Raw genomic sequence first — 20,738 nt, 5'->3', positions numbered from 1 at the left:
CTGCTGCAGCGCCCCCTTTCTAGGTTTCTCAGCCTGCTGCAGTGCCCCCTGTCTCGGCTTCTCAGCTTGCTGCAGCGCCCCCTGTCTCTGGTTCTGAGCCTGCTGCAGCGCCCCTGTCTCGGCTTCTCAGCCCGCTGCAGCGCCCCCTGTCTCAGCTTCCCAGCTTGCTGCAGCGCCCCCTGTCTCGGCTTCCCAGCCCACTGCAGTGCCCCCTGTCTCGGCTTCTCAGGCTGCTGCAGTGCCCCCTGTCTTGGCTTCTCAGCCGCTGCAGCGCCCCCTGTCTCTGGTTCTGAGCCTGCTGCAGCGCCCCTGTCTCGGCTTCCCTGCCTGCTGCAGCGCCCCCTGTCTCAGCTTCCCAGCTTGCTGCAGCGCCCCCTGTCTCGGCTTCCCAGCCCACTGCAGTGCCCCCTGTCTCGGCTTCACAGCCTGCTGCAGTGCCCACTGTCTTGTCTTCTCAGCCCACTGCAGTGCCCCCTGTCTCTGGTTCTGAGCCTGTTGCAGCGCCCCTGTCTCGGCTTCCCTGCCTGCTGCAGCGCCCCCTTTCTTGGTTTCTCAGCCTGCTGCAGTGCCCCCTGTCTCGGCTTCTCAGCCTGCTGCAGTGCCCCCTGTCTCGGCTTCTCAGCTTGCTGCAGTGCCCCCTGTCTCGGCTTCTCAGCCTGCTGCAGTGCCCCCTGTCTCGGCTTCTCAGCTTGCTGCAGTGCCCCCTGTCTTGGCTTCTCAGCCGCTGCAGTGCCCCCTGTCTCGGCTTCTCAGCTTGCTGCAGCACCCCCTGTCTCGGCTTCTCAGCTTGCTGCAGCGCCCCCTGTCTTGGCTTCTCAGCCCGCTGCAGCGCCCCCTGTCTCTGGTTCTGAGCCTGCTGCAGCGCCCCTGTCTCGGCTTCCCTGCCTGCTGCAGCGCCCCCTTTCTAGGTTTCTCAGCCTGCTGCAGTGCCCCTTGTCTCGGCTTCTCAGCTTGCTGCAGCGCCCCCTGTCTCTGGTTCTGAGCCTGCTGCAGCGCCCCTGTCTCGGCTTCTCAGCCCGCTGCAGCGCCCCCTGTCTCAGCTTCCCAGCTTGCTGCAGCGCCCCCTGTCTCGGCTTCCCAGCCCACTGCAGTGCCCCCTGTCTCGGCTTCACAGCCTGCTGCAGTGCCCACTTTCTTGTCTTCTCAGCCCACTGCAGTGCCCCCTGTCTCTGGTTCTGAGCCTGTTGCAGCGCCCCTGTCTCGGCTTCCCTGCCTGCTGCAGCGCCCCCTTTCTTGGTTTCTCAGCCTGCTGCAGTGCCCCCTGTCTCGGCTTCTCAGCCTGCTGCAGTGCCCCCTGTCTCGGCTTCTCAGCTTGCTGCAGCGCCCCCTGTCTCGGCTTCTTAGCCTGCTGCAGCGCCCCTGTCTCAGCTTCTCAGCCTGCTGCAGCGCCCCCTGTCTCGACTTCTCAGCTTGCTGCAGCGCCCCCTGTCTCGGCTTCTCAGCCTGCTGTAGCGCCCCCTGTCTCAGCTTCCCAGCTTGCTGCAGCGCCCCCTGTCTCGGCTTCTCAGCCTGCTGTAGCGCCCCCTGTCTCAGCTTCCCAGCTTGCTGCAGCGCCCCCTGTCTCGGCTTCCCAGCCCACTGCAGTGCCCCCTGTCTCGGCTTCTCAGCCTGCTGCAGCACCCCCTTGGCTTCTCTGCCTTTCCACCACTGGCAGTTGCAGTGCCCCCTGTTTGCTGTTTTTTATTATGTTACCCCAAACATATCGTTGTTTGTTCTTGTTTAGTGTTATTGTTATTTGTTATGTTTTGTTGCCTGGAGGCGTTCCTTAAGAGGGGAGGGGGGTTGTTCTGTCATGATTCTGCCCTCTTGTCCTTGTTTTATTAGTAGTCTTGAGTGGGGGTGGCACGGTTCACAAAACCCTCGGTTCGGTGCGTATCACGGATTTATGGTCACGGTTCTCGGTTCAGTACGGTTCTTTGTTAATTTTTCTTTTAATTTTTAACACTCCAGAAATGTATTATCTTATTAATGTATTAATTATCCATAATTTAGGATACAGTATTAAAAAAGTTATATCATGTAATCATGCACAAACTGAATTTGACTTTAAGCACATTATTGGGACCATCCCTGAGGAAAGCCAGGTGAGATTTTGATACAGCAAGAGGGAAGACATTGATAATTTCAACATGCTTTTCATTTATTTGGCAAAAAATGAGAATATGTATTGCCATCTACATGAACCTATGTGCTTTATTAGCACACAAAGATAACTTGCATTTATCAAACTGCCAACTTCAGTGTAGCTCTAAGATTTCTCACTGAGAGGCTGCTTTAATACTGCAGAGAGTTTATGTGGACGAGAGAGAAACATAACGTTTACACCTGTAATATTTAAATCCGTCTCTTTCGTCCACTTTTGACTACTTTTGTCTTGATTACTTTGAGGATCAATTTATGAAATAAAATCGTGCAACTTTCACACGCTAGCAAAATGAAACTACGCAGAAATCAGCCGCTTTCGTTTTATCAATGAAAGGCTAAAAATAGCGCTGTTCGCAGAAAAGACGTGAAACCCATAGACTGCAGTACTATTGTTTTATTTCCGCTGTCATCATACGATGCTGGCGCATCCTCCAACTCCGGGAAGACTTCCTTTTCTCTCTCTCTTGCCATTTCTACACGTAACATAACCTGCAGTACTTATACTCCACACCAGTCACCTATTCTTTCGCGCGCGAAAGGGAAACACGCTATCTGAGGTCACATACAGGGCATGAGGTTACATTGCACATGCCATGAACCGTTGAACCGTGCGACGCACACGCGCTCCGAACCGAGACAAGCGAACCGAACGGTTCAGATTTTTTTCATGAACCGTGCTACCCCTAGTTTTGAGGCAGGATCATGACAGGCCCACGATTTGTGTGAAAGCACTGTTGTTGTTTACTCAAGCCATGTGCTTTCTATCTCCCGCCCCATCGTCTCCTCATTAATTATCCTATTATGGTTTAATTCATGTCACCTGTTGCCCTCATTAGTTCTCCCCTATCTTTTATTGTCTTTGTTTGTGTGTTTTTACCCCCTCGTAGGCTTTTGTTTTCTTATTAAATAAAGTGTTTTCTGTTTAATTGCTGCTGGGTTCTGTCCACAAATCATCACAACTATCTCATGACTTATAATCTCTGTGCAGGTGACTGTTGGCTTATGGCAGCCATTGCCTCTTTGACTCTAAACAACAACATTCTGGAGCGTGTAGTCCCGCCTGGTCAGAGCTTTTCGGACAGTTACGCGGGCATCTTTCACTTTCAGGTCAGATTTGTCATGAACATTCAGTGGGGTTAATAAATCTGAAACTAACCATTTGTAAGATTTATTATAAATCCATAAGCGTAGTGTGGCTTATTGGTATTTTGTTCACTTTATTGTATTTTGAATCCAGAAAAATATGTTCGGCACTGATCTGACTGTAACTTGTGTGATTTGAAATGATGGCTGTTTATGGCTGATGGCTAATTATAGAAAAGAGGTTCCTGAACCGAAATAAATGTTTTTCTTTACCTAAAGTGAAAACAGAGATTATCAAAAAGTCTGATGCCGATCTGCTCTCTGTAGTTCTGGCAGTATGGTGAATGGGTGGATGTTGTCATTGATGACCGTCTGCCTACCAGAAATGGAGAGCTGCTGTTTGTTCATTCAGCAGAGTGTTCAGAGTTCTGGAGTGCCCTGCTGGAGAAGGCCTATGCAAAGTGAGTGTGTGTATTTATAATGAAAAATATTGAAGTCATTTAAAATGATGGGTAAACAAAATCATAGTTGGCATTATAGAATGCACTCATTCAATTCCACAATGCACCACAATAATGAGTCTACAACTCACAGCTAACTGCTACTTGAACACTGAGACCTGCGTCAAATAAGTTCTCACATCTCTTTGGAAGATGGAAAAGCTGGTGGAAGGCTCCAAGTATCTGATTGAACACACTCGTTTTTATTCACTCATTCCAGTCAACTATATTAGTGGACTAATGTAGGGAATATTGAATGAAAGTATGTGGGCTATTTCTGACACAGCCACAGTGTGCATAGGATTGATAACGTTGCATCTCCGACTTTATCCGAATAATTTGTTTGTGCCACTCAACTGGTAAAGCATGACATTAACAACACCAAGTTTATAGGTTTGAATTTTAAGAAAACACACCCAACTAAAAATCTCAAAGCTTAAACCTAATTTATACAATGCTGCATTGCACAATGACCATGGTTTTGTTTTCTAGGAAACACACATACTGATAGACAGTGGTGTCAAAAGTATTCATATTCATTACTCAAGTAGAAGTATGGATACTAGGGTTTAAAAAGACTTTTGTAGAAGTTGAAGTATCAACTCAAGCTTTTTACTCAAGTAAAAGTGAAAAAGTACTGGTTTCAAAACTACTTAAAGTATAAAAGTAAAAGTAATGTAAGGAAAAAGTGTCATTACGGAAAAAAGCCTACGCCGCACCACAGGGGCCTTTTGGGCACTACCCTATCTCCTCTAAAACATGTTTCTAAAGGCCATAATAACTATAGTGTTATTAAAATGTTAATGTTAAAACATTTGGGATGTACTAGGGCCAGGGGTAGGCAGCGTCAGTCCTGGAGTGTCGATGTCCTGCAGATTAGCTCCAACCCTTATAAAACCTTGGTTACCTGTAATTTCTGGTGACTTTAACCTTTATTAGTTTGTTCAGGTCTGCTTGATTAGACCTGGAGCTAAACACTGCAGGACATCGGCGCTCCATGTTGCCTACCCCTGCACTAGGCTATCTGTTTCAACCACATACGGTATATGCCCATTAAAAATTAACGCATTTCAATACAATCCAAACAAATACATTAAAGCAGTGGTTCTCAAACTGGATGTCGCCAGATGGTGCCAGGGGCCCCAGTTTTATAATATTTTATGAAATACATTACTTTATTATAAATTCTGTGTAATTAAACCTCAGAAAAATAAGGCTACTAAACAAAAGCAATAAATTGTATAATTTAAAATGTTTTGTTTAATTCAAATTTTAAGTTTTAGAATGTTTGTCAATCCACTGTACACAAGGGAGGCCGCAAAAAATGTTTGATAACCACTGCATTAAAGAACCATATATGTGTACTACTGAGCATTAACATGTGTTCCATAGAGAGGAAGATATAATGACTAGTTGCCTATAAATATTGTAATGGTGCAAAAAGTCAATCTTCAGAGCAGTGCCGCTGGTGGCCAAACTTTTACAATGGTGCCCTCTTTAGTTAAAAAACAACAAAATCACACACAACTATAGTATGTGTGAGAATAGAAATATGCTATTGTTATCATTTATAATTGTATTTTGACAGCAACACAAACTACAATTATACAAATATGCAATTATATATTATAGCCTATATTTCTGCATCTGTACTTGTGTAGCTAATGGACTTCAGTACACTTTACTTTAGTCAGTATAAATCCCAGCCATTTTGGAGAATTACTAAATGTTTTTCTTGTAGAAACAGGTTTAAGGAAACAGCTGATGTCTATTAACAAAAGCAAAAGTTGGTATGTATGGTTATGTGTTTCATTGATTTAACACTCAAGCATTCAGCTAAGTAGGTTTTGTTAATGCAAATAAAATTTACGCCAGTTATTAGCATATACAAAACAACAGCTGTCTTTAGCCTAGATATCTTTGCCATGCTTCGAAGCGCAACCCAGCGCAGTGTCGTTTGGGTTGAGCAACTGGGGTTGCATGATATAGGTTGGTATTGTTACACTATTAAAATCACACAGATGAGTTGGTGTCAGCAGCCAGCTATACATTTACACAGGCTTGTGAATGTGAACTGACCTGAAAGTGATGCGCGAGTTTTATTTCGTACTTTTCCATTTGAAGACAGAATGCCGCGTTCTGTTACTGTACACACAGATGGCGGATGATATCATAGCATCGCGAGGGGAGACACTCTGCATGCTTTCTAATCGCTCTCGCGGTTCTTTTATGTTTCTCTGTGCAGCACTATCGAACAAACTTTTGATCATCTGCAGTCAGCTGGGGGGCGGGGATTGCGTACAAACCAATAGGGAGTCGGAATGGTGTATGTTTATACTTCTCATCCAACCACAATCGCGTTAATCTGGATGATGCAATTTGTCAAGATAGGTTTTTTTAACGATGACAAGCCGGAATGTAAAAAAAGAAAACAAGTTGAAATTAATAGAAGTAACGAGGCGATTTTTAAAATGTAAGGAGTAGAAAGTACAGATAATTGTGTGAAAATGTAAGGAGTAGAAGTAAAAAGTCATCTGAAAAATAATTACTCAAGTAAAGTATAGATACCCAAAATATCTACTTAAGTAATGTAACGAAGTATTTGTACTTCGTTACTTGACACCTCTGCTGATAGAATGGTGTATCTTTGGGTAAAGGTATAGCGGAAAATTTGATTAGCGCTGCTAGCCCTGGCACGAGTCACGAACCGCACAGATACGGTAAACATGCCGACAGCAACATGTAAACAGAGCGAAGAGAAGAACTGAGCTCCTGCATGCTCTCTCTCTCGGTCTCGCTCACGCGTTTAATAGGCGTTCCCTCTCGGGAGGAGGGAAAGTGTTGCGTGTGCATTCTTTAAAAAATATCGAGGGGCGGTTCTTTTAAATAATTCTGGAAAATCTTCCGCTATACCTTTAAGTCACTTTGGATAAGAGCTTGACAAATGCATTAATGTCAATATATTTTAAAGGGTCAACGGCTCCTATGAAGCTTTGATTAGCGGCAAAATGTCTGAGGGTTTTGAGGATTTAACGGGAGGTATTGCTGAGGACTACGAGTTGAGTGAAGCCCCTCCAGATCTGTTTAAGATCATTCAGAAAGCACTTGGGTTGGGCTCCCTGCTTGGCTGCGCCATTGATGTGAGTATTTATATTTGACCTCTACTGGGTTTCTTACTTTGGCCATAGCATAAAGGCAATGAAAACATAACTTTTATTAATTCAAAACCATTTCATCCTGCTAAAGAAAAATAAAGAGCTAAAGGAGAGCCTAAATCTATGGACAGAACATGCATACTCTGTCACTGGTGCAGAGGAGGTGAGATAATGTTTGTAAAGCTATGATAAAACTTACTAAAATGCTGAAATATGAAGTATAACTGGAAGGAGTGCTGCTGATTCCCCCTTAAATTCAGGTTTACTGCCTCTGTCGTACGGTGCAGCTGGTGCGTCTTAGGAACCCGTGGGGTGAGACAGAGTGGACGGGTGCATGGAGTGATAAGTGAGTTAATTCTTGACTTGTTGGTTGGATATAGGATGTTAGATATTCAGCCACAGAAAGTGTAAATACATCCCAAGTTGATAGGTATAATTTAAAAAAAAAAATTGTGTTGTCTTGCTGAAAACATTGGATCTCTTTTTCAGTTCCAGTGAGTGGAATAATGTTCGACCGGAGCAGAAAGTGAAACTAAATTGTTCAGCGGAGGATGGAGAATTCTGGTAAGAACCCTTACAAAAATTAACCGTTTTTTTTTTTGTATAGATTACTATCAGCAAAACCATTTTACTACACTAAACCACTGTAAAAAAATTGCCACCCTAACTCAAAATTTTCTAGTGACTGGTAACATTGAAGTTTTTCCACTTGGGTCAATAGATTTTCTGTGAATTAAATTTTATCAATTGTGGTAAACGATCTGTAAACATTAGCTCAATGGAAAATATCAGGTTGAGCCAATTGAAAATAAGAAACCATGGTTTTTGCCCAATTAACTTTTTAAAATTGTGGTAGCATTCTTTTTTTAATTGACCCAATCTGAAAATGTGTATTGGTAAAATGATATTGGTAAGGAACCATGCTAAATTGTTTATTTCCCGTTGTCCTAATGGGAAACACTCAAACTGTTTTGTAACATTTTATTCATTTTTTATTTATTTGTTATACTATAAATTGTAAATATACAGAAATGGTCTGCATACAATTGCACAGTAGACATTCGAAAATAATAATTTTTAATAAAAAGTTTTATACAATAAACAATTGCAAATATTTTATGAAAATTTAAATAAAATGCAATTAACTGAGTGTACCTCCCCAAGGGGCGATTTCCTGGACAGGGCTTATCCTAGTTCCAGACTAAAAAGTTTAAGCTGTCTTAATTTAAAATCATCTTGCACCGACATATATTAACAAATATCAGTGCCATTGTTTTGTCTTAAGATGCACACCAATAATGTTTTTTATAAGGTTCGTTTGTACAAACTACCTAAATGTCCTAACTAAGGCCTAGTCCTGGATTAATCTAGACCCTGTACGGGAAAACGCCCAAGTGTTCAGTAAAGCTTCACATAGATTTTTAGCATTCTTCAAAGCTCACATAAAGTAATCAAAGCTCATGGAACTGCCACTTACCAATTCAAACGTTAAACATGTAAAAAATTTTTACAAATACCTCCAAAAACACCAATATAAAAGTGGGGAGGGTTCCTCACCCAACATTAATCACAATTTCACTTGAATTTAACATTCTCACACTAAGTAAGAGCTTATGAAACAACTTCTTCAAACATCTTACAAATATTTTAAAAAAGGTCAAAACACTATTTATTTATTATATACATACACGCACGCTCTCAATATCCCCACCCCCCATCCCATCACATGGAATATATGACATTTTATAAAATACATTCCTTTTATCATGAACGCTTTTGTACACTTCCATGCCAGAGGCACTTCATGGGTTATAAATTTGCTCAATGTTCAGCAAAACGTCACTTGAATTTAAGCATTCGTACATGTAGTAAAGCTAATAAAAATGCCTCATAACAGTTTAAACATTAAACACCTAAAACATTCTACAAATTGAAGGCATAAAGTCTCACATATTTTCCAGCACAATCTGCTCACTGGAAAGGAATCTTGACATGTAACAGCTACTGTTCACAGTTTCAAAAATTCCCATTTTCATGTCACGTGTGTGTGAATCTTCAAAGCCTCCCCTGGTGAAAAAATAGTATTTAAATATATTTAATTTTGATATACTTCAGTATACTTGCAGTCACACTAATGACCAGTATACTTAAAGTGTGCTACTGATTAGTTTACTTAAAGGTGCAGTGTGTAAATTTTAGTGACATCTAGTGGTGAGGTTGCGAATTGCAACCATGGCTCAGTCAACTGCTCTGCCCTCGCTTTTAAAACGCATAGAGAAGCTACAGTAGCCACCACCGGAAAAACATGTCATCGACTGAGACAATTTAGTAAAAAAAGTTTGTCCGTTAAGGGCTTCTGTAGAAACATGGCGGCACAAAATGGCGACTTCCACGTAAGGGGACCCTCTGTGTATGTAGATAAAAACATCTCATTCTAAGGTAGTAAAAACACAATGGTTCATTATTAAAAGGTCTTTATACACAGTTTTGTATATTATTTAGCATTCTTGTCAGGAGATCCTTTTAAAAATTACACACTGCACCTTTAAAGAGTGCTATTTTGGAACAACTAATTTTGTACTTAAAGCAACACTATGTAGTTTCCATGTAAAAATTACTTACAGCTCCCCCATGTGGTTGAAAAGTGCAACAGTGCCTGGTATCAGACACTCTTCTGCAGGCAGGGGGAGGGAAATAATTTTAGATACATTATTTATAGGTAAAAAAATACATAGTGTTGCTTTAATATATTTTAGTTGTACAACCCGAATTCCGGAAAAGTTGGAACATTTTTTAAATTTGAATAAAATGAAAACTAAAAGTTGGCACAGGGGCAACAAATGGCTAAAAAGCAAGCAGTTTTGAAAAGATTCAGCTGGGAGAACATCAAGTTAATTGATATTAAGTCTGTAACATGAATAGCTATAAAAGGTATGTCATAGAGAAGCAGAGTCTCTCTGAAGTAAAGATGGGCAGAGGCTCTCCAATCTGTGAAAGACTGCGTAAAAAGATTGTGGAATACTTTAAAAACAATGTTTCTCAACGTCAAATTGCAAAGGCTTTGCCAATCTCATCATCTACAGTGCATAGCATCATCAAAAAATTCAGAGAAACTGGAGAAATCTCTGTGCGTAAGGGACAAGGCCGGAGACCTTTATTGGATGCCCGTGGTTTTCCGGCCCTCAGACGACACTGCATCACTCATCGGCATGATTGTATCAATGACATTCCTATATGGGCCCGGGAATACTTCCAGAAACCACTGTCGATAAACACAATCCGCCGTGCCATCAGCAGATGCCAACTAAAGCTCTATCATGCAAAAGGAAGCCATATGTGAACATGGTCAAGAAGCGCCGCCGTGTCCTGTGGGCCAAGGCTCATTTAAAATGGACTATTTCAAAGTGTAATAGTGTTCTATGGTCAGACGAGTCCAAATTTGACATTCTTGTTGGAAATCACGGACGCCGTGTCCTCCGGGCTAAAGAGGAGGGAGACCTTCCAGCATGTTATCAGCGTTCAGTTTAAAAGCCAGCATCTCTGATGGTATGGGGGTGCATAAGTGCATACATTATGGGCAGCTTGCATGTTTTGGAAGGCTGTGTATATAAAGATTTTAGAGCAACATATGCTGCCCTCCAAATGACGTCTATTTCAGGGAAGGCCTTGTATATTTCAGCAGGGCAATGCAAAACCACATACTGCAGCTATTACAACAGCATGGCTTTGTCGTAGAAGAGTCCGGGTGCTGAACTGGCCTGCCTGCTTTCACCTATAGAGAACATTTGGCGCATCATTAAACGAAAAATACGTCAAAGGCGACCACAAACTCTTCAGCAGCTGGAAATCTATATAAGGCAAGAATGGGACCAAATTCCAACACCAAAACTCCAGCAACTCATAGCCTTAATGCCCAGACGTCTTCAAACTGTTTTGAAAAGAAAAGGAGATGCTGCACCATGGTAAGCATGCCCTGTCCCAACTATTTTGAGACCTGTAGGGGAAATCAAATTTGAAATTAGCTCATTTTGTGCGTACAATTGTAAAATTTCTCAGTTTAAACATTTGCTATGTTTTCTATGTTCTATTGTGAATAAAATATTGGCTCATGTGATTTAGGGATGCTCACATTGACCGTTTAACCGTTAACCGAAGGTAAGAATGTATGACCGATTAACGTTATCAGTTAAAATAAAAAAAAATATTTGTTAATACATGGTGCGTGTCGTCATGAGCCGACAGACATTTCGCCATTTTTCTATCTTTAATTTGTGAATGTCCTGTAAATGACACAAATGATTGCTGCCCTGACGGTCTGATCATTTGTATGCGTGTTTGGAAGCTGAACGGAGACGCGCGAGTGTCCCGGACCATAACATGTGAGCGAAGCTCCCCTAAATATTCCGCTCTACTGTTCAAGCGCTCCACTCAGTTGCTCACCGCCCAAGCAAGCGCTCCGTTAACTTTCCGCTCACGCTAGCAAATAAACCAATTCCCATTCAGATCCCGCTCCGACATAAAAAAAATTTAGTAAGCCTAATTGTTTTCTGTACTGACGTTCTTGGATAATTGCATTTAATTAAAGTATTAGCTGATAAATCGCAGTTATGTACAGTTGTGTGTTGGCTATTAGACCTAGTTTAACTGATACGGTGCTCCGGATATAATTCAAATTAACAAATTGTTTCCACAACATCCACGTTTTACTAATTCACAATTTTAAGTAATAATAAATGTAATAAGTAATTACTAAATATTATAATAATTCTTTCACCAACGAACTATACTATTATATAAATATATTATTTGAAAAAACTAAAATAAATTGAAGAACAATTTCAAGTGCAAAGTGCAAATTTACAGTGCATAAGTAAATACAGAACACAGCTGTGTCTTAAAGAAATTAAAATTAGACAGTATTTATGAACCTGTAAATGTACAAAACGAATGCAATACAGAAGGCCATGAGTATTTATTTATGGCATTTTCAATAGTATATTAGTAGCTAAATTAACGTGTATCTAATATAGTATGAAAACGAATAAATCATTATTTTGGCTAAATTCATCTGTATAGATCATTTTAGTCAGACTGATTTGTCAACATTTCAGAAGCTTAAATGCTATCTAAAACAACTTACATTTTATCCCGAGTGTTACTTGGTCGAAAATATGTAGAAATATAGCCTACGCGAGAGCAAATTACAGAACAAAAATGTTTAGCTCAAGCGGACCGAACGCAAAGCCGTTAATTAAGCGGACTCTGTAAAATAGAGGACGTGCTGAATCAGTCGAGTCGGCAGATTATTATCAATGTTTATAATGTTCATCGCATGCTGTTGATGAAAAAATTAATATCTAAATGTCCATGGAAGAGTCAAGTGTTCAGTCAGTTAATACTAAAGGCACCGGCGTTTTTGGCTGAAGCTTCCTCATCCACGGAGCGGAGAACTATACAGGTTTTTATTTTAAGTGGTTTTAATGCTGGTAAGCAATCAGTTATATTATGGCGCTTTGTATTTGTGTTGATCAGTTAGATTAAAGTAATTTTCATCTTTAAAACTGCATCTAGATGCAGACGACGCTACATTTATACTGTCATCTTAGTTTCATTTCTTTCATTTCTATATAAGGCTGGCGACTTCATTAAAACAATATTTGAACTCCATAACTTATTGCTATAGATTCTCGAACTATCAAATTACCAAAGGGCATACTGGGATGAGCGAGCGGTGCTGCGTATTGAGCGAGCGGAGCAGAAACTTCGGAAATGCGCTCTGCGCTCTGATGGAAATATTACCACTCCGCTCACATGCTCTGAATAAACATCTCTCTTTTTGCACAAACGGAGAAAGACGACGCAAAAACAAAACTTTCTGAAAAGCATCCTGCTTTAGAAATGACCACTGTGGTAGATGAAACGGAGACAATCTGCCCTTTTTGGATATTAATCCTCTGGACTGATCGCGTGCTTTTTAATAAGGTGAATATATTGCGTAAATATCTGATAATGTATGAATCCTGGTTCTGTTGTTGATCTGTCGCTGCTGTTTGCACGTTCAAATTAAATCTTTTGTTTTTACTAGTTCACAGACAACCGTCAACTGTATTTTTACTGAATGACAATTTCATATTAAAATCTTATCAGTTAACGGTTAATGTTCGGTTTAGAAGCTACGGTTGTCGGTCGGGAAAATTAACTGATATGAGCATCCCTAATGTGATTTGAAAGTCTTTTAGTTATCATTTTATTAAAGATTAAAAAACGTCCCAACTTTTTTGGAATTCTGTATATTAATGAAAATTGTATATTAATTGTAACAAAGCACAACTTTAACTGTATTTAGTGTACTTTTGTGTGCTAAAGTGGAACAACTTCAAGTGTATGACTGTGTTTGTGCTAAATTCATGCTTGATACATGAATGAGGCTCAGCGGAGAGCCGTCAAATGACGCCACGGGTGTTTGAACAGAAATTGTCATGTGAGACCAAGGTAGTGATAAACGTGATTTGTGCAAACATCTATTTGTGGTGGCCAATTTTAATTTGTGGCGGACTGAGAAATAAATGAATGTATGGGAATGTACAACGGCGCTCTCACTCGTATGATGTCACAGCAAATATAACGACACGCCTATAATCCCTCCCACTACGAAGTGATACTAAACTTGATGGAAAAGCTAACCCCGCCAAAGTGAGGTGAGCTGACCCGACCCAAACTAAACTAAACCGTGGGGTACTATGCAATGGAAAAGCGCCACTAGACACCTTGGCCATGTCCTCTGTGTCCTCTGCCTCCTCCATGCGTCCTGGTACTGCCCCCCTCCAAAAAAAATACTAAGGGGAGCTTCAGCCATCGTGGGAACAGGCACAGGAGACATTGGAAACCAGGGTGGCGCTGGTGGTGCTCTGGACCTGAAGACAGAGATAGCAGAGACAAAGGCTGGCATAGCAAAGTTAGCAGAAGACAGGTCAATAAAAGCAGAAAATACAGTGAGTCCAAAAACAGTCATCTTGGGCCATGGAGCACAGAAATATAGAGAGCTCAGGGTTGGTCATATTGTGCAGGACAGAGGGTTCAGAGTGTGCCATTATGGCAAGGGCAGAGAGTCTATGGAGCTTGGGAGTGATAGCTGACCTACAAGACACAGGGCATTCAGGGATAACCATCTCAGCCTCTACAACAGGCCTTATGGCCATGACAGGAAGTTTAGGAAAGTTAAGCTCAGCAGACTTGGTCGAGACAAGAGTTGACCTGGATCACAGGGGAAGCAGTGGACCTGGTTCATGAGGCAGACGTGGACGATTAGACACCTTAGCCATGTCCTCTGTGTGCTCTTCCCAGGAAGTGCAGGCGACTCCGGTGAACCAGGCGACTCAGGTAAGCCACTAGTGACAGAACGTGCATGAGGCTCAGGTTCGGACCTTCTAGTCGTGATTGCAAATGCAGGAGACAGGTTCTGGCCGTGACAGGAGGTGTATCAGATGACTCGGAAAGTTCAGTTTCAGGGTCATGAAAAACATCACAGGAAACAGAAGAGCAGAAATCAGACCACACACACCACAGGGCCATGACAAAAACCGGTTCGGGGGCGGCAGCCATATTGACATGTGCTGGTATGGTGACAGCCCTCTGGAGAACAGGTGTGGTCATGATGACGCCCCTCTTGATAATAGGTGCTAGCTATCTTAAAAACAGGTGCAGGCATGGCAATAACCATCTTGGGCAAAGATACAGACAAAACGGCAGCCCATCTTAGAAGCAGAGACAGGCATTGTGGTGGCCATCTTGGTATCAGAAACAGGCATGGTGGCGGCCATCTTGGGAACAGGGACAGGCATGGTTTGAACTGGCTTTGTCAAACAGGCACAACATAAGGCTGTGACAAAAAAGGCGTCATGTGAACAGTTTTGGCAGACTTGGCATGGACAGTCTCTGATTTGACAGGCTGAGCATCAAAGGGTATAGCAGCTTTTAAAACTTTTTAAAACGTAATGAATGTGGAGCTGTGGATTCCATGTTGCGGGCTGGGATAAATAATCCTCCTAAATGATGCTGTGCGTCACCATCAAGAGTCTTCGTCTTGGTTTTGCCCTGTCTGTTATTATTTAATTCTTGCCTTGTTTACCCCCTCGAGGGAGTTTTTGTTACATAATAAAAGTCCTTTTGGTTAAGAGCTGTCTGCCATTGGGTTCTGTCCTCCCGATGCCGGACTGAGTCCATGCCATGCAAACTGAGAAATCTCGGTAGATGCAGTAGTGTATACAAGCACTGTATTTTTTTGCTTATGGTTTTGGAAAATAACTCATTATGCATACCAATTATCATTCTCTATTTAGATTTTTTGTGCATTCTAAATATTTTACAATAATTAAAAAATGCAGCTTCAGAACACAAAAACGTTTTGTGGTTTTGAGGCCAAAAATATGCATACTCCATTGACAAACCAAACTTAACTTTTTGCAGATATACCGTTTATACATCTCTTTCCCTTCCTGTCAGGATGGCATATTCAGACTTTGTGCAGAATTTCTCAAGGCTGGAGATTTGTAATCTGACTCCAGACAGTTTGACCAGTGATAAGGTGAGGCACTGGAACTGCTACCAGTTTGACGGCAACTGGAGAGTGGGATCCACCGCAGGAGGATGCAGAAACAATAGAGGTATCTTAAACCAATCAACAGATCAAATCACAACATAAATGTGTGTTTTCTAAGTCTTCTCCCTTTCTCTCTCCAGCTACGTTCTGCTCAAACCCTCAGTTTGTGATCAAGCTTGAGGATGTTGATGATGACCCTCATGACGGAAAGGATGGTTGCACTTTGCTGGTGGGATTGATGCAGAAAGATGTGCGCAAAGATCAACGCTTTGGAAGGGAACTAAAAAGCATTGGCTTTGATATCTATAAGGTAACCCAACACTGGTTACACACGGCCTGCAACACAGATATTAACACTAAAACTAGTCTTATTACCAACATTACTTATAACATATTTTGCTTGAAATTGTGCAACCAAACTTTTGCAACCTTGATATTTTGTATATGACTCTTAATATTAGAAAAGTAATATCCTGTCGTATGTCTGTTTCAGGTTCCAGATGAGGTGTGTACATGCGCTATTTGTCTTGGATCTTTTTCCAAGTTTGGAGATGTAATCCATCTTGATGTCTTCATCTCACGCGTATGTGTGTTTGTGGCTATGAATGTTTTTGCAGTACAAGGGTTGCAGTAATGTTCATCTCGGCTCGGATGTGCTGCTGGAAAATGAACCAGTTGTAGGAAGCAGTTTTTCCAACCTGCGAGAGATAAGTAGGCGCTTTAAGTTGCCTCCTGGAGAATATGTCATCATCCCCTCCACTTATGTGCCCAATCTCCAGAGAAGTTTCATATTGCGTGTGTTTTCAGAGAAAAAGGCGGCCGCCAGGTTTGTCCAAAATGTTTTTTTTATACTGGGTACTGTCAAGGTGTGTGTGTGTGCTGAAGGAATAGGTCTCTGAAAACATTTTCTCACCCTCATGTCATCCAAGATCTATATGACTTGCTTCATTTAGTTATACACGTTTATATAAATACATGTTGTGTTCTTATAAAGGTGATGCTCCAAAAATCGCATCCAAATGATATGTCTTCTGTAGCAAAAAAAATTTAATAAACCACTTTTATTTCGTGAACAACTACTTTTAAGGTGCCGAAGAATGGAAAACTGTATTAACCTAGACATAGCATAGATGAATAATAACGGTACATTCACATGGGACGGAAACGTTAACGCTTGACGGAAGGCTTGTCTGAAGCGTGGCCAACAGCCAATCACAGTGGCCGCTACACATTCTCTGGTCTTCAGTAAATTTAATTGGCTGGCTCTTACAACAATATCAGAGAACAATATAACAGATTATTCACATGCTTTCTTTGGCACCTTTAAGACTACAGATACTGCATTTTTTTCTTATTTTACAAATTGTGTCTAGTTTAACCCCACATGGTGGTACTAGTTCCCTTGTCTGTAGGGATATTACAAACCACTATAATACTAAACACCCAAAATAACCTCAATATCTGACCTTTCACATGAACTTGACTTTGTCCCAAATTGTAATTATTATTCCTTACAAATGCATGATGGATATATTTCTTTTGTCTCTTTTCCATGCAGCCCAATGGATGTTAATATCACTGCAAAAATTCAAAAGGTAAATTAATTTATTAATTATAAATAGTGTGTACTGTTGTTAAGGAACATGGGTAGTTCAATTTCAAACAAAATATTTCAAGGATTTTGAAGCAATTATAACCATAATTGAGAAATATTGTGCATTTGTCACACCACAAGACCACTTAAAAGACAAACACAGGACTTAAAGTAATTGACCTTGTACACACATTTCAACTAATATTTAATTTATAATCATCATAATGTAAACTAAAACGTAATATTTACTATCACATCAATGTATGTATTAATATATACTCTATTCAGAATTAAACAAACAAAATTACTGGACAAAATATAATATTTTAATTCTCTCAGGATCGCATATCTGACAGTGATGTGGACCCAAGTTGTAAACAGCTTTTTATGCAGTTTGCTGGAAATGTAAGTAAAATTTTATTTTATTTGCCTGTGCAGTAGAATGTACAATATTGATCACAGTAATGTTGAGGTGAAATTTTGTCTTTTCTATTCAGGACTCAGAGCTGTCTGCGAAGGAGCTACAGCAGATGCTGAACAAATTTGTCTCTGAAAGTAAAAAAAATCACATTTAAGCTAACTTAAGTATTCTCACATCACTTATTCTCAGTAATGTCATTTAATATTGTTTTCACAAAGGAACTGATATCAAGTCTGATGGTTTCAGTAGAGAAACGTGTCGTCACATTATCAACCTGCTAGATGTATCCTTTCCTCACTAGATCATATGAACAAATTAGACATTAATGGATTTTATATTGTTTAGGATATCTTTGGATAAATGTATACAAACATCAGATATATTTTTATATATTGAGATTCCGAACACTTGCGTCACTTCATAACCCCTTCAAAACCCCATAATGACCCTTGACCCTCAGTCCAGAAAGATGGCAGTGGCAAACTTGGTCTGGTGGAGTTTCACACCCTGTGGATGAAGATCCAGGAATATTTAGTAAATCACACCAACACACTCAGTTATCTAGTTCAGCTGATAAATTATTCATTGTGTTTAGTCATGTACTAAACTTTATTTTTTGTAATACCTCATCAGGAAATCTTTAAGAACTGTGACACAGACAAGTCAGGCACTATGAGTTCATATGAGATGAGAGATGCACTAAAAGATGCAGGTAATTATTGTTTATCTCTATAGGACAGACTATTATATATGTTTATGAAAATTAAAAAGTGGTCACAATGAAATTTGATTATGTGTGTTTTCAGGGTTTCAAGTGAACGGTGAAGTACTTCAGGTGATAATCTCACGTTATGCCAATAAGCAGCAAGCCATTGACTTTGATAACTTTGTGAGCTGCCTGATCAACTTGGAGATGCGCTTCAGTAAGTCAATATGTTAATACAAGAAACAGTATCACATATCCAATATAATTCAACTTAATCTGTTCAGCTACAAGAAATGGCTTACTTGCTTTTTATATACACAGAAATGTTTCATTTGTTCGATAAGAACACCGGGAAAATCGAGCTGGATATCCAGCAGGTGACGTGCAAATGTTAATCAGATTATAAATTGTGATGATTTTGTATATTATACAGTTTTTTATTGTGTCTATGTGATTTGTTTTGTAGTGGCTTTGCTTGACCCTCAATTAAAAATCCCAAAATTTCCTGCAAAAACAGAAACATTTCCAGGAGAAGGATGATTTGGCTGATGGAGTAAAATCAGACTGATTATGTTATCTAAACCTTAAATTGTCTTCTAAAGATCTGAGTTTTGAGTATTCATTTTGCATGTTTTTATTATGTTTCTTTCATTATTAATTTCTTTTTCTTACCAATAATCATATTTACTAACATTGGTAACATTTTACAACAAGGTTGTATTTGTTAACATTATTAAAATGAACTAACAATGAATGATACTTCTACAGCATTTATTAATCTTAGTTCATGTTAATTTCAGCATTCACTACATTTTTAACATCAAAAGTAGTATCTGTTCACATTGGTAATGCACAATTAATTAACATGAATATTATCATTTACTAACATTAACAAAGATGTAAAGTGTTAGCCTAATATTTACTATTTTTAATCATTCTATCATTTATTCTTTTTCTTATTTTTAATACTGTTTAATCTTATGTCGGGTACTGTATTGTCTTCACAAGTACGGATAAGGGAATGTTTAGGAAGTTTTAACAGTACAATAGCAGTGTGTCTACTGTCTTTGCTATAATAACACCTGTTTAATCAGTTTACATTCAGATAAAGTTAGACTTAGTATTGAAATGCAACTACGTTTAAAGATATTCAATAAACTCTGCTTATTTTATGCTATCATCTGTTTGTTACTTGAATTGTGTTTGTTCCTCCATCTGTCTCATGGTTCAGTCATTGTCATCTAACACTAATGAACATGAATTTTATGACATGAATTTACAGTCTAAAAGTTTTACAAAATTTATGTTTAGCTATGTTTATTATTTTAAAAGTGTACAATTTTAAAAGTGAAATGGGATCGTTTGCTTTTTAAAGCTAGCTTGCTATCGAGGGTATGCACGTGACGTCACCTTCGGTGAAAGTGCCTGCGTAACTGCTCACTCAGTGGCAAAGAAATCAGCGAAAACGCGGTGAAAACGCGTCTAAATGGAAAAAAGCTGTTGTGTAATAGACTGTACTGACAGATTTAACAAGAATTCGGAGCCATCGTTTTACAGACTGCCAAAAAAACACCGAAAGGGGAAATAAATAGATCGTTCATGCCAACATCCACAGACCACAGGTGGGTTGACAAGTTGCAAGGGTCACTATCAAGCAGAGGTGGACACTACTTAAGTATTTAACTTTTTACTTTTTAAGTATTTTTTCAAGTATTTGTATTTTATCAGTCTTTTTCTATGGAAAGCATACATTACAAAGCATATTATCATAATTTTTACTCTATTACATGTCATAAATACAAGTTTTGTTATACATTTAATATTTAGTACATTAACTAACTTTAACTCAAGTAAAAGTACACAAGTTTAACTCTTTACACGCCATTGACGAGTTCTCTCTATAAGCGCTCTTGGCAAACAGAATAGAAGTTTGAAAAGTACATTGACACACACGCGCGCGCGAGTTCAGGGCTTCTCGGGTCCGTTCGGCAAAAACACATTCATTTTAAATAACCCGAGACCCGATTATTGTACACGACCCGTGTCCAAAGCGTGATACTTTTAGACCCGAACCCGATCAGTTCTCGGTTCAGACCTCGGGTTTTCGGACCCGTGAAGACCTCTACTTCACACACGGGACTATGCTTAGTGTGATGATCTATGGAACCTAGCGCCCCCTCCTGGTTGGGAGTATTTACGTCCTAATACAAAATCAACATTATTTAATTAAGTATAATATGGTCCTGCAGAGTTCATTTATGAACTTGTCCAAACGAGTCTTATAAATCAAGTCACTACTCATAAGTTTTTATTCACTCACCTTATACAGTTCAGTGAAGCGCCCAGTTCATTTAAGTTTATATAAAAAAAATTTTCATATATGCGTGCGTTAAGAAAGGTTGTACCACCCAGAAGCAAAAATGGCTTTTGATAACTTGCGGCGAAGTGCGAAGACTTGGATTAAAGCACAAAAGAAAAATAAGAACCTGAGACAAGTCGTGAGATGTTGCTAATAAAACAATCTAGGAAAAGGCA

The 20,738-nt window shown here is 39.9% G+C and overlaps 1 protein-coding gene across 1 annotated transcript; it reads left to right on the top strand.

Moving 5' to 3' along the window:
* The first annotated feature begins 6,736 nt into the window (after positions 1-6,736).
* LOC129453438 (calpain-2 catalytic subunit) lies at positions 6,737-19,357 on the top strand. The gene is made up of 17 exons (XM_073862405.1): positions 6,737-6,868; positions 6,975-7,046; positions 7,144-7,229; positions 7,373-7,447; positions 15,386-15,546; positions 15,623-15,792; positions 15,976-15,987; positions 16,100-16,308; positions 17,041-17,077; positions 17,416-17,481; positions 17,574-17,631; positions 17,716-17,780; positions 17,963-18,031; positions 18,131-18,209; positions 18,304-18,420; positions 18,525-18,580; positions 18,670-19,357. Exons 1-17 carry the CDS (start codon positions 6,737-6,739, stop codon positions 18,691-18,693), a joined length of 1,488 nt encoding a protein of 495 aa, XP_073718506.1. The 3' UTR covers positions 18,694-19,357.
* The last annotated feature ends 1,381 nt before the right edge of the window (positions 19,358-20,738 follow it).

The sequence above is a fragment of the Misgurnus anguillicaudatus genome, chromosome 23 (assembly GCF_027580225.2).
Source record: "Misgurnus anguillicaudatus chromosome 23, ASM2758022v2, whole genome shotgun sequence".
Taxonomy (NCBI): domain Eukaryota; kingdom Metazoa; phylum Chordata; class Actinopteri; order Cypriniformes; family Cobitidae; genus Misgurnus; species Misgurnus anguillicaudatus.
Note: the sequence above shows the minus strand (reverse complement) of the source record. Positions and strands in the feature narration are given on the sequence as shown.

What these genes read in the sequence shown, in the direction of transcription:
- LOC129453438 (XM_073862405.1), top strand. Translation starts at nt 6,737, where the DNA reads ATGTCTGAGGGTTTTGAGGATTTAACGGGAGGTATTGCTGAGGACTAC. An exon ending in TTATGCAGTTTGCTGGAAAT is followed by an intron (nt 17,482 to 17,573) that starts GTAAGTAAAATT and finishes TTTTCTATTCAG; the next exon opens with GACTCAGAGCTGTCTGCGAA. An exon ending in CAACTTGGAGATGCGCTTCA is followed by an intron (nt 18,421 to 18,524) that starts GTAAGTCAATAT and finishes TTATATACACAG; the next exon opens with AAATGTTTCATTTGTTCGAT.